Source organism: Monopterus albus, unplaced genomic scaffold (assembly GCF_001952655.1).
Source record: "Monopterus albus unplaced genomic scaffold, M_albus_1.0 scaffold7.1, whole genome shotgun sequence".
NCBI lineage: Eukaryota > Metazoa > Chordata > Actinopteri > Synbranchiformes > Synbranchidae > Monopterus > Monopterus albus.
Window position 1 is genome coordinate 1752100 of NW_018127887.1, and position 13295 is coordinate 1765394.

General features: G+C 42.0%; 1 protein-coding gene across 1 annotated transcript in view; it reads right to left on the minus strand.

The window, feature by feature from the left end:
- Positions 1 to 11183: 11183 nt before the first annotated feature.
- The window catches only part of LOC109974778 (filamin-C-like), a 24121-nt gene continuing 22009 nt past the window's right edge, over positions 11184 to 13295 (minus strand). Inside the window, exons 45-46 of the mRNA XM_020625163.1 lie at positions 12317 to 12538; positions 11184 to 11869 (exon numbers count right to left, since the gene is read on the minus strand). Of these exons, the coding sequence (XP_020480819.1) occupies positions 11682 to 11869; positions 12317 to 12538 (410 nt within the window). The 3' untranslated portion in view covers positions 11184 to 11681. The remainder of the gene's footprint in view (positions 11870 to 12316; positions 12539 to 13295) is intronic.

Sequence of the window (13295 nt, forward strand, 5' to 3'; positions counted from 1 at the left end):
ATCATTAATAAAAAAAAACCTTGCAATCAGTATTTTTAGCAATGTAAGCATACATTGATAGTGAAAAGATGAGTGCACATAGGCTATGTGTCATAAACGCAAGTGAAGTTCCACTGAGCACACAATTGTCTTACCCTCTGAAGAAAATCTTTACAGGGTACAGCTTGTTACTAAGATAATGATGTATTTCAGTCTCGCAGTAAGAAATGGAAAGGAAATGAATGGGTGAGCTGCAATGAATAACGAGCTAACCTGCCTATTAAAGATAAAGGGGAGGTGTTGAGGTCATCAGCTCCGGAGCAGCTGCTACTGGATGTCAGTTCAATTTAAGAGGGGGTGGACTGTCCGTTGAGAGTTTTGTAATTAATCAAACTCCCCCTTTAAACTCAAATATTTCACATTCAATTTTATCTGCTCGTCTCCCACGTGCAAAGCCCTTGTGTGATGTGAGCCCATATCTTAATTACTCTCAGATCACTGATACCCCCACGTACACACACTCCCAGTATCTGTTGAAGAGACAGAAAATCATTTTACAGCTGGGAAGATAAGTCCCAGTGCTCCCTTTAACAGCCCCCCTGGCCAAAGCACATCTGACAGTGTTTAAGTGAAAGACAGGCAGCGAAGGACCTTGTTCCAGTGGTTCTCCAGCTTCATACTAGTAATGAGCCCCACATACCTGTGATGGATTTCAAATTGAGCCCCTGAAAAAATATTATATTTTCAAAGCATTGTTAATATGTTATTAATGGCGATGCCTATTGGAAATGGCCTGCAAGTTTTTCAAGTTGAGTGAAAGATCATTATGAAATGCATGTTTAGACATAGCAGGACACATGAAGATGTGTCCTGCTATGTCTAATTAAATGTCATTTTCTACTTGATGCAATATTTGATAACATTTGGTTGCCTACGAGAGAACAGGGCAGTCACTTGCTGTCGTTCACTCCATGTGGAGTACAGATCAGTCACCCAAAGCATTCAAGATGTCATGTGGCTGCTTCTCTGTGCCTCCTTTTTCTTCTGTTTCTGCTGCTGTGCGGCATTCAACTCCCTTTGAAAAGATCAGAGAAATGCTGTTAAAACCTATCCCATAAAGGTTTTAATGTTAGGCCTATGTTTTATGGCTAATTAAAAATATGTGCACCCGCTGGAGTGATTGCAGTGGCTGTAAAATATGAAAGGTATGTGTTTATATATAAAAAAGTATGTGTTTACAGTCATGATTATCTAAATGGTAAAACAAATGAATAGAGAGAGTTATTGAAATCTTACAAAAATACTGTGAGAATTGGACTTGAGCTCAGACTACACAGTGAACTGCCTGAAGCTGCTTGTCAGATATTGTGATGGTAGGAAGCACACGCAAGCTTTACACAATCCAGCCTGTCTTTTGATGCTAAAATAATTATAAATCTTTTGCTCTATAAATATACCTGCCATATTAAGGCACAATATGTTGATATGCTAAGCCATGGCTTTCTTTGTCTGTAATGGAAAAATATGCCAGAGGGCAATGCTGGGGCTTTGAATGCAGCACAGGGGCCACGCTGACAACACAAGCATGTGGTTAAAACAAACAAAAGACTGAAATAAATACAAGGTGAGTGGCCCAAACTGAACTGTTGATATGAAATGCATTTTGAGTTTCTGAGCAAACACAGCAACATGCAGTCTAAACATTTCTATTTCACTGAACCTTTGTGTGCATTCTGTCTGAATTTGAGTACTAAAAACACATTTTAATACAAATTAGGTTTCTCATTATGGTGGGCTCACCACCAAAAATATAAACATCATTAGAGGAACTATTAATGCATAAAGCAACACAAAAATTCACCTTCAGTGGTTTGGCTTTTCCCTCTGGCAGATGAATCAGCATGCAGTTGTCTAATCACCTCCTTTCACTCTTTCAGCTTGTTACTGGCTAATCATGCTCATTTAAATGGCTCACATGTGTAATTACCACCTTCAAACAGTCCCAGGCCTAACAGGTCAGCTTGCTTAAAGGGCTGAGCCCATTATGAAGATGCAAAATTATGATCATAGCTATAGGCCAGCTGTAGTAATACAACCCCAGGGAACAAATGCCAGCCCTTCTCACTGGGAAAATAAAGTGTTTGTTTAACATAGCATGAGGTGTCTGTAGTGTGTAGCTTCGATTAGCATAAATGACCATTACTCATTTATGGCTCATCAGAGGCTGCTGTTTTCCAATCAGCCCATTTTAGTGAAACTACCCGGGTCCTAGTGATGAAAACAATGACTTTGTGACTATTTTTCCTCTAGCAGCATGAAATGTCTAATTGTGTTGGTAAAAGCTAATGATGGTCATGATGAAGCAAGGCCCATGCAGCTGATAGTTAGAGTTTTTTGTTTTTCCAAGGCTGCGTGAGATACAGAGAAGGGGGAGAGGGATAGAAATTGCCACGTCTTGCAAAGTGCTATACAAGGAAGGTTCTTATTTAGGATGCAGAGAGTGCAGTGACACTCAGAGGATTAGCCGCAGCATTTTACCCATAAAGCAAAATGCTCTCAGGACACCTTCAAGTCTTTCTCACTTTCCCTTTAACTCCCTGTTTCATCCTCTCACTTTCTTTTGCTCCGTCGCCACACTCCCAGGAGGTGATGGAAATAAGCCTGGAACTGTTGGAAGAGAGGAAGAAGAGGAAGTGAGAACAAGGTGAACATAAATTCACGAGGTGTTTCACTGAGATATTTGTGTGCTAGCTGCTATACAGAAACTGACATCTGGGGATGTCATGGTTCCTGCAGGCTATAAACCAGTGTTTAAAAAGCAGTGCATATCTGCAGCTGCACTGAACCAGTGTTATGATTGGTTTATGGACTATGCTGATCCAATCACAGCTCTAATTACTGCAAGAGCAGTGTGAGAAGTGTAAGAGCATAGCACCTCATAGCCCTCACCATTATATAGTTGTTCACTAGAGCCAAAAGACTTTGCGCTGTGTGACTGCTGCAGTGCTATGTTGACATGACTGTTTTATTATGAGCAAATACAGTGTTCTTCAGCACCTTCTCTGCTTAAAAGAGCCTTGGAAAGGTGGACCCAGGAGGCTGTGCGTTCTATTTCATTTCCATTTGAAAAACAGTGCGGTGGAAATGACAAATGTGTGAAGCCTATTGAGGAGCCTTCAGGGCAGTAATGCAAATAACAAAAATTAATCATCTTCTCCAAAGAGAGAGAAACACACCTCACAGTCACAACAAAGGTCACAAATCCGGCCTACGCTCTCACATCTTCAAAACAAGAAATGACAGACTTCTGACACGCCACTAATGTTTGACTGTGTGGTCTGCGTGTTTACCAAGTGTGTGTTTTTATGTTTGTGTTTTTGTGTGTACAAGCGCCTCTTCGTGAGTGGTTTTTGTATGCATTTCTAAATCTCCCTTTGAATTTTTTGGGTTTCTTTGTGTAGATGTGTAATGTAAGGTTGCGCGTGCGTATCTGCACACAACCATTTGTGCATGCACACTTCTATTGTCTGTTTGAGTGAGCGTTTGGTTGCAGATTCGCAGGATACCTTTTTCTCTGAGGCTGGACCATCTACTTTTAGCTGACAGCAAATAGTTGAGCAGAACCAATTTAATCTTGTTTTGCAGCTCAGGATGACATACGGGAGAATAAAGCGGTGAAGCTTGTCCTAACTCTCCTGGTGGAGGCAGCCACTATGGGCAGTTGTTCACTGAGGAATAGATAGTAATTGCAATGTGTTGATTTGAACTTTATAGGCATCATGGGAAGCTATGGAAACACAGTGTTGTATTAGCATACACTAGGCAACCCTCTCATAGTTACTCTAACAGCTTGCGGGGAAACTAATTTGCAGCTCAGGAAAATACTACCTGACAGATCGATTCAGCAGTTGTGCCCACAGTTAATGGGTGATTCACACTCAAGGATGAAAGAATCTTCTCTGTAGACTGGCACAGGAGAAACTGAGCACAAATGCTGTTTTCCCACATCTCATAAATGTCACAATTAAAACCAACCACAAGCTTTTGTGTACATTACAATGCCTCTCGGGGGACAGCTTGACATTTGGACAATCACGTTGAGTTTCCCATCACGAAAGAAGTTGGGTGTTATGTACCCTGAAGATGTTATGCACTGCAGTATTTTTGCAGTCATTTGGAGAGAAAGAGGCAGTTGTGGAAATAAAAACTGTAAAATGTTGCACATATATTCATAGCAGCAAGAGCCACTGAAATAGTGTTTTTTCATTGACGGCGATCTATACATAGAGCTGGTCTGAGCTGAGAAGTGTTGCTGGTGAGGAGCACACACCAGCTGTCAGTGTGGGGAAAGAAGAAAATAGCTTTCATCACGGAAGGGAGAGGACTGTCAGGCCACGGGGAGGCAGTGACTGAATCAGTAATACATTTCCAAATAAATTCACATGAGTAAACTGGAGTTTGACTGCAGGAATCCAGAGTGATATATAACATAACCTAATTGCTCATCCTACCCAAAGAAGTCCAAAACACTCAACCGTTTTTCACCTAGAAGTCAATAAAAATTTAACAGAAAGGTCTATTGATTATTTTATACAACAGTGTGAGTGAAATAATGTTGAATCCATGTAGACTTCTTACATTTTGAATGGCTGAAACTGGGTAGCTTAATCATTGCCCTGTTGCTTATGTTTTTGTTGATGGACAAAATTATGGGATTTGACTAAGAGGATTAAAATGACAGCAGTTAATGAGACACAGCTGGGACTGGATCAAAATCAATAAACAGACAACACATGCACACATGGGCTTACACTTCGACACACAAGCATGTCTAACTCTGTATGTCGCCCCTCTCTCTGTCACGCTCTTTCTTCCTCTCTAACACAAACCTAGAGGCCAAGAGACAAGCTGCCACTCACTTCCATATAATGCTTATTACACAGGGTTTATTATCCCAAATGAACCAGATTAATTTGTGTCTTTTCTGCTGGATCTGAAGTATTTAGCCTAGCAGGGAACACTGGGAATAATAACATAATTGTATGCACTCCCTAACCCCTCCACAGTCAATTATATATATAAAAGATCATTAAATGTTAGTTATAGGGAGAGGGGCAGTGCAGTATATGCACATGATAATGACGCATCAAATTCAAGGTTGACCCACATTACATTACCGACTTGGTCTTTGTTATTATCTATTATAAAGCCAGCTACCATGACAGGATAAGCAGCAGGCACTAGCATCTGTAAAACAAAATATAAGAGTATTATCTCTTTAATAGTGGTACTCAAAGCAGAACTGACTAAATGTTTTGGCCACTTAAACACAACACTGACATATTAGCATCTTATAAAGTTAATATGGTGAAGATGTTAGCAAACACTTGCCTGTTTACACATCCTGCTGACATTGAGCAACATGACTGTTAATTTGAATATTTATGTGCACTTGATGAATGCAGGTAGGTGGCAATTAGTAATGCAAATGTGCAGGCCGTAACACCGAAACAATGAGGTGAAAGACACTAAAACCCTCCATAAAACCCTAATACTCCAATTATAACTGAGGGGAGTTGCAGAGTCGGGTGATAATTCTCTGTGGGCAACCTTCACAGTACATGTAGTCCTCTGGCTTGTTGTTTCATATTGCAAGTTTAAAAACAAACTATGATTCAAAAACAAAATCAACAGGGTCAGCCAATCATCAAGATTTAAACACCTCCACTCCATATTAACTGTGAACAACAGCAATCAAAGTAATCACTGTTTACTGGTGTATCAGGGTTAAGGTCAGGGGAATGAAGATCAGGGTTAAGGGCCACGATCAAATGTTTCTTTGGATCAGTAATGTTTCTGCCTAATTTAAGTTAGGATCAGCTAGCAAATAAACAAAATGATTACGTAATTCAATTAAAAATGTACATTCAAAATGCAAAACTACCTGTGATTAAATGATTAAATAAATAAAAGACTTAGTCATTAAGGATATTTTTTTTACCAGCCCAGCATCTCATATTTCATGCTATGTAAATGTCACCCTGTGATACTTAAAGCAATAACTATAGCATCCTAGATATGACTCAAAGCTTAGTCCATTAATGATCATTAATTAATTTTTGCAGCGATCAGTGTCATGATCATTACTGTCAACAAATTTGTCCTCCAGTCTTTCCAGTAAGTCTAGCTTCCATCCTTCCACCTTTATCTTTCTCTTCTTCAGAAATGACAAGTCTGCTATGTGTATGTTAATGACATTCCTGACGTTGTCATGATCAGCCTGCAGCACCCCCCACACACCAAAGCCCACATGCTTCATTAGCTTCATCAGGACCCTAATGGGCAAAACACTAATGTTGCCTACACCTACATGATAAAGTAATATGCATGTTAATAAATAGGCATCTAGATTTTAAATGATGTAGGCAACACATTGTTAATTATGGCTGGGAGCACATCAGGAAGACAGAGCACCCGCAACACATGAGACAGTCCTGATGAAACAACATATGTGTGTGTGTGTGTGTGTGTGTGTGTGTGTGTCTGTGTGTGCATGTTTGTACATGTGTGTCCATTTGTGTATCTTATACAGTCACAAATGACATTCCTTGCATGAGTTTGCTGTGGCACATTTATTGATATTACTCTCATCTTTCAGTCTTACTGACAGCCCCATGTTTGGTTAGTACATTCAAAATGGTGGAACTGTGTTATAATCAGACTGATAAAACTAGCTGCGGCTCTCCTTGAGGTGCATGCATTAAACTGAGCTGTGCTAGTCAGTCAGACACAAAGGACAAAATGCAGGGAAAGATTGGAAATCAGAGTGAGATCACAGCAGCAAGGCTGCGGCTGTGAATTTCAGTTACAAAGTGTGATATGGGCTGAGGAGTAAGCTAGCAAGATCAGAGGGATAAAACCCATCCGTTTGCAGCTTGCCTATAGTCAAGCCTGCAGAATGCACACAGCCTCTCACCATGCAATGCCCTACCTGCTTGTATTAAGATTCAGCATTTAAGTCCAGCAGTTGTTAAGGCTGAAAAACACTCAGTCTGCCCTAATATTTGGAAATACATTGCCCTTTCAATGCTCAAGGGTCACAGTATTATTTAGCTTGGCTTGATGCTGTGATGAATTAGTGAATTTCTGTGAGTGTGCTCTGAATTCCATTATGCTAATAGTAACAGACGGGCCATCTGCAAGCAGCATCAAATAGGATGTATTTCTGTTCAACCGAGCTATTTCTGCCTGGCGGAACATAGATTTAACCACCTGTGCACATATTTGAGTACAACATGGTTTTCATAGACGTACCGTGGCCATGACTGAAGAAATATTCTATTATAGAAACTGGCACACCCACTGAAATGTAAAAAGTAGAGCAGGAGGTGCCCAATGATCCACAGACCACTACCATCTTTAGGTTAAAAGCTGATTGAGACCAATGACATGACTTCAACTCTTACAGTACGAGGGAACAGAAACTTGTGCTTCCATTTCAAATCAGAGTTTCAGCCCACACACACGACATGCTTCAGTGATCTGAGAAATTACAGGATATCACCCCTTCCAATTTTGCCATCACTGGACCCGGCTGTTGCAGATTTTTTGAAACAATTACCCCAAGGGGACCAGAGTAACCTTGTTTATAGCTCATTGAGCATCCACAGTTCCAATTTAGCACAGGTAATTACAACATCGTTAGCCAATCCCAAATCTACACCAGAGGTGTTATCACAAAAAGCTATCTTTAGCTTAGCTGTTTACCTTTTGGACAATGAAACAAACAGCATTGGTACTGCCAGGCAGTTCTTGGAAGGGGTTATATTTGTTCCCCATGTGTCAGTGACCCAGCACAACCTGCTCACCCAGAACACATCAGTCACACTAACATACTTCTATCTCACCGGTCCAACCCATTCCATCACACCAATGGTCGGTCTCTCTCCTTGAAGGTGCAGCCCCGCAACGAAAGGACAAACAAATCTTTTGATTTGCCTTTAATCTGCAGTCTACCATCAGTGTGGGCCACCGTCAACCCAGCACATCAAGGACAAGCACTCCGTAGGGGGGTCTATCCATTAGCACAGCGTCCTGCCTTCACCGTAATGTGACTGGGACAGGGTACAAGGATATGCTCCAATTAGAGATGGAGACATGGGGACTTTGCCCCTGACATGTCCCTGCTGCGCCACAAAAGAAGTGTGAGCACACCTTTCTCACACAAAAGGAAAGCTTCCCTTCCCTTCATTTATCCTGCCTCGGGCTGTTGCTGTTCATTCACCTCATGAAGCCAAATCATTTGGCATCTTGCTGTTCCTGTGTGTGTGGTGCTGCTTGTGTGTGTGAGCCTCTAAGTATGAATGGCCGGTCAAGTTTGTGTTTGTCTATAAGGCTGTGGGAGAAAAAGTGAGGACTGGCTTATGTGCGCTTGCTGTTTGGCGCCTTGGTGAAAATGTTATCTTGCGGTGGTTTTTGCTATGCATCTTTCATCTGACGCTGCCTCAACAGAAATCCATCCCTCCATATTGTACAACCTGTTCTGCTTGCATGTACTGGGCTGAGGTAGTTTGGACCAGTGTAATGGCTGATGCTCACACACTTCCATGCTGCATGAACACAATTTGCAGATGCCCGGTGAGAACTCCTTCCATCAATTTGCATTGTTTTCATATTCCTACTCGAAGGGAGCCAATTTGAAGCCATAGTGTGTCTGATTTTTAATCAGGATTTGTGTACATTAGAGGTAAGAGACACAGAAGAAAGCACAGCAGCAGTACTCTGGTATGAATATTTCATCTTTGTTCTATATGAATAAAACACAACATGGTCTTGATTCAACCACAGGACAGCATACTTTACACTGGCCCCATGTGTATCAGTCTGTTCTAAAGGAGAAAGATGAACACTCAGATATGAATGAGTTTTTCTATTAGAAAACGCCTCCGGTGGAATCTAAACTTCTAAATGCAAGTGCAGCCTTCTAAATAAACATAAAGAAAATATAGTGTATTTGCTTGACTGTGTAGTGTATCAACTATGCATGAAGCAATAACATGCATACTAAGGCCTTGGGGCTCACTTAGAAGTCAAATGCATGAATTACTGCAGTACAATAATCCTTCTCTCCACACTCTGTCCATTCATTAATCCAGCCGTGTGGCCATTTGTTTGTGCAAACATCTGTTTAGCTATTTGTTTGTCTGTTCACTCAGCCATGGAAGTTTTCCTTTCCTGTCTTCTTCACTGACTTGCGACCCATTCTACAGGAATTTCCATTCGAGTTGAAGTGACTGGCTGAACTGATAAATAAAGGTCAAAGGTAGAAGAGGCAGGCCCAGGAACAAAGCTTGACAGAAGAAGTGAGAAGAGAAAAAAAAAACACCAGATCTGCAGAGGCTTAGATTGATTGGAATTTAGAGAGAGGGAGGAAAAATTAAACTGATGGAGAGGCTGAATCAAAGTAGAGAGAGAGAGAGAAGAGAGCATGAGTCAGCATGATAGGGGCAGGCCAGAGAATGAGAATTTTACCCTGAGAGCACCAACTTCAAAAGCTTCTGGGGGCATGCCTTTACACAGTTTCACTCTTAACATAATCCAGATTTCTGAGAGAAAGTGTGTGTGTGTGTGTGTGTGTGTGAGAGAGAGAGAGGGGGAGAAAGAGAGAGAGAGAGAGAGCCAAGGAGAGGATAGGGAGGGGAGATTTAAGAGACAGAAGCATCTCCGTGGCAACCACACCCCCTCATTGATCCCCTTTAGAACAGAATTAATAGCTCACCTCTCATTTTAACCAAGTCCAACAGTTATAATTGCTCTGAAGGTGAAGTTAGACACTGCACGAGCATGTTCCAAAAGAATTTAGAGCAGAGATCAATTTATATGCAGTGTGTGTTGTTAGGTTGTCTGAAATACTTTTGCTTGTCTTTTTCTGTTTTTGTGTGTCTGTATGCCAGTGCTTTTCTGTCTCGCTTTTCTTCCATCTGGATTCTTTTAATCCCATTCTCTTCCTTTAATCCACCATTCTCCCTCTCTTCCTCCCACACTTTCTTCTCACCCCCATCACCCACCCGTCCATGTATAGCAAGGAGCTGTATCTTCTACACAGTTGTGATTCACTTGGCAGCCACTTGAGATAAACATGTGATGGACAGACGCCCGGGTCCGAAGTAGCAGGATGGGGAGTACAGACTGACGTGGGTGGGCCCTGCCCTGGTCCCAGCGTCTGAACGGGTGGCCACAGGCAGTGCCAGCCACTCGGCCAGATGGCACAAAGTCGAGCTCCCGCTACTGTTCATCAAATGCACCCGCTCGTTCTGTCTGGCCCCGCCGTGCCCCCCAGCATCACATCACAGAGGAACCAGAGAAAATTAGCACCTAATTATAGGCTCCTTTCTGTGAGGAATGATACTGGTGTTGGTGGTGTGTGTCAGCATGTGGAGGCTGAATGGTTGAGTCACTGTGGGACCGAGGCCTGCAGACCACTCAGAGGACATACAGAACATGCACACACAGGCCATGGAGGAGACACCAGCGATTATATACACACACACACACACACACACACACACACACACACACAAACAACATACCAACATACAGGGGCAAAAGGCTGAACCGATCCTCTTTCTGGTTGATTTGCACCTCAGCAGGGTCTGCTCCCACCCACCCATGTGAATGCCACAACAGAAACCACTTGCGTTCCATCTCTGACCCAACAGGATTAATTACTCACACAATGGAAGCTGATGCCTCCGGTTTCTATGCTCCACAGGCACCCGTGTGTTGTGGTTAGTGTAGTTAATCTTTGCTGGGAACAATGGATATTGTTCCTCTGTATTTGGTTGAGACATAAACATAGAGGTGAGCTTGACTATGCTGCCATCTTGTGATTGCATCTGTACAAGGACAGGATGTAAATGAGGGGACTGGAAGAATATCTTGAGCTATTTTAATGATGTGGCACTAAATACTGATCTTGAATTGATACCAGGGGAAATAGATATCGGTCAGATACTCAGCAAGAGCCTCTGGGATCAAGAGAAAATATCTTTACAGCTGCTCCAAAGGTAGAGCCAGCAGTGGTCAGAAAATAGCTGCATGATAAAACTATGAGAATCTAAAAGGGAAGAGATGGATTCTGCTAAACTAGCAAAGGGTCTGCCAGTACTGTGAGGAGTCAAATAAATTTCAGTAATGTTCATTTGGAAACTTAGCAATTAAATCTTTATTAGGTCTGCAAAGACTTACCAAAAACAGGTTAACATAACAAAAGTGAAGTTCTCATTCTTAAACAATACAAAACCCTACAGTATCAGACTTTAATCCTGTTGATTACTCCAACATCTGTCAACATTCATATATTATAAGTGGACAGAGGGCAGAAACTGTATCAACCAATCAAAACATGTAGCCAACATTACTCAAGGACTCACTGTTGCTTTTGCATCACTATGAATGTGGATGCATAATTGTAGATGTCATTTCTGGAGTTAATACAAACCTTTGGCACATCAGAGACTCTGTCATCAAGAAAGCTGTAAGCAAATATCCTTGCAGGTTTTAGTGTATGTTGCAATCTGCAGAAGAGCAAAGAGCAGTGCCAGAAAAAGTACTACTGGGGGGTTTGATTGATGTGTGCTGATGACAAGACAAGGCTGGTGGGTCAGTGGAGGAGGAGGGATGGAGCACTGATGCAGTTCTTTTTAGGGTACAATCACTTTGTAGGGGCTCCCGGGGATGTTGTCGTCACCCCATTTGACGATGACAGTGTAGCTGCCCTTGTCTTTGACAGTGTAGGTGACGTTATAGAGCTTGTTGCCCATGTGCTTGACGTACACCTCCTCACAGGGAGTATGGGGTCCGTGCACACCCACCATCAGCATGTTGGTACCTAAACCGAACAGTAAGAGGACAATTTAATTCATCTCAGCTCTACCTCAGCCTTTTTGTGTCTTTCAGCTCTTTGTTTTGGTTTTATGACCTACAGGTTTGGTTTGCTCTCTCTCATTAAAGTTGTTCTCAGCATTAGCAGACGCATTTTTAGTAAAAAGGCTCTGATAAACTGCTTGCTAACTGCCTAATACCAAATGCTTATCTTAGCTTAGTTTATGAACATAGTGTGGCATTTAGCCACTAAAGAACCAGTTCCCAGTTAAAGAGTAGGTGGAGACCAAAGAGAAATAATAGAGGACAGTAAATACTGGAGATGGCTAATGAATGCTAATTTTGTTCGGGGCCCACTATATGTAACAACTTGGGGCCAAATAAGTCAATTAATATAGCTTTAGTCTTGAAAGCCTGTGTGTATGAAAATATGATCTGTGGATGATTATCTCACCTGCTTTGCTGCAGTCAACTGTAAAGTTATTTTTCTGTCCCACCACAGCCTTGGACAGCCCAGTTCCACGACATACCACCTTGCTGGCATCAGATGTCAGTGCGGTTGAGGTGGTGGATGAAGAGGAGCTGTAGGCCCCGCCCACTTTGGAGGTCTTAGTAACTGTTTCGACCAAGACAGAGGAAGTCTCGTGGAGGCTGTGTCCTCCTGACAGTCGGGCACCTGTAGGACAGGGAGAGACATAAAGAGAAAAAGGTTACCTATTGTCACTGAGGCGAAGTCCAGACATTATGTTACACACTCAATACTGATAAAGGCATGAGCAAAGATGATGCTCCTGAGAGGTTTTCCCCTCTACATAAAGTAAAAGGAAGGGGGCTGATGCCTGAGCTCAAATCAGAAACTATTTCATACCACTTTCAAATAAACTGAACTTCAAGGACTCATGGAAGTTCTTTTTAATCTTAAAAATGTTTTTATGTTACATTAAAAAAAAAAAAAAAAAAAAGTCATGAGTATGTACCAAGTAGTGACAGGAATATATTGCTGCAGTGCCAGTGAAAGTCAGCTTTTATGTAAGATGAACACTGAACAGTTTGAACACAGATGACATAACAATTTCCTGACAGGAACATTTGTTTCATAAACAAGACACTTGTGATTTGAGATCCACAGATCAGATGGGAGAATGACTGTCTAGCAGACCTGTGATTTTAGCTTTGAAAGGGCTGCCCACTATGTGCTGTGGCCCGCCGTATTTGATGGTGATGAGATAGTTGCCAGGTGCCATGGGTATGTAGGTGATCTTGTAGCCCTCGGGACACTCGCGACAGTCCATTTTGACCTTAGACGGCCCGTCGATGTTGACAGACAGAGTGCCTGAGCCTGCATTACACGTGTTGACCACAAACTCTGTGACAACACCTGGAAGAAAGAGGACAAATGCAAATAGAGATGAAAAGGCTGTACATTTGTGACA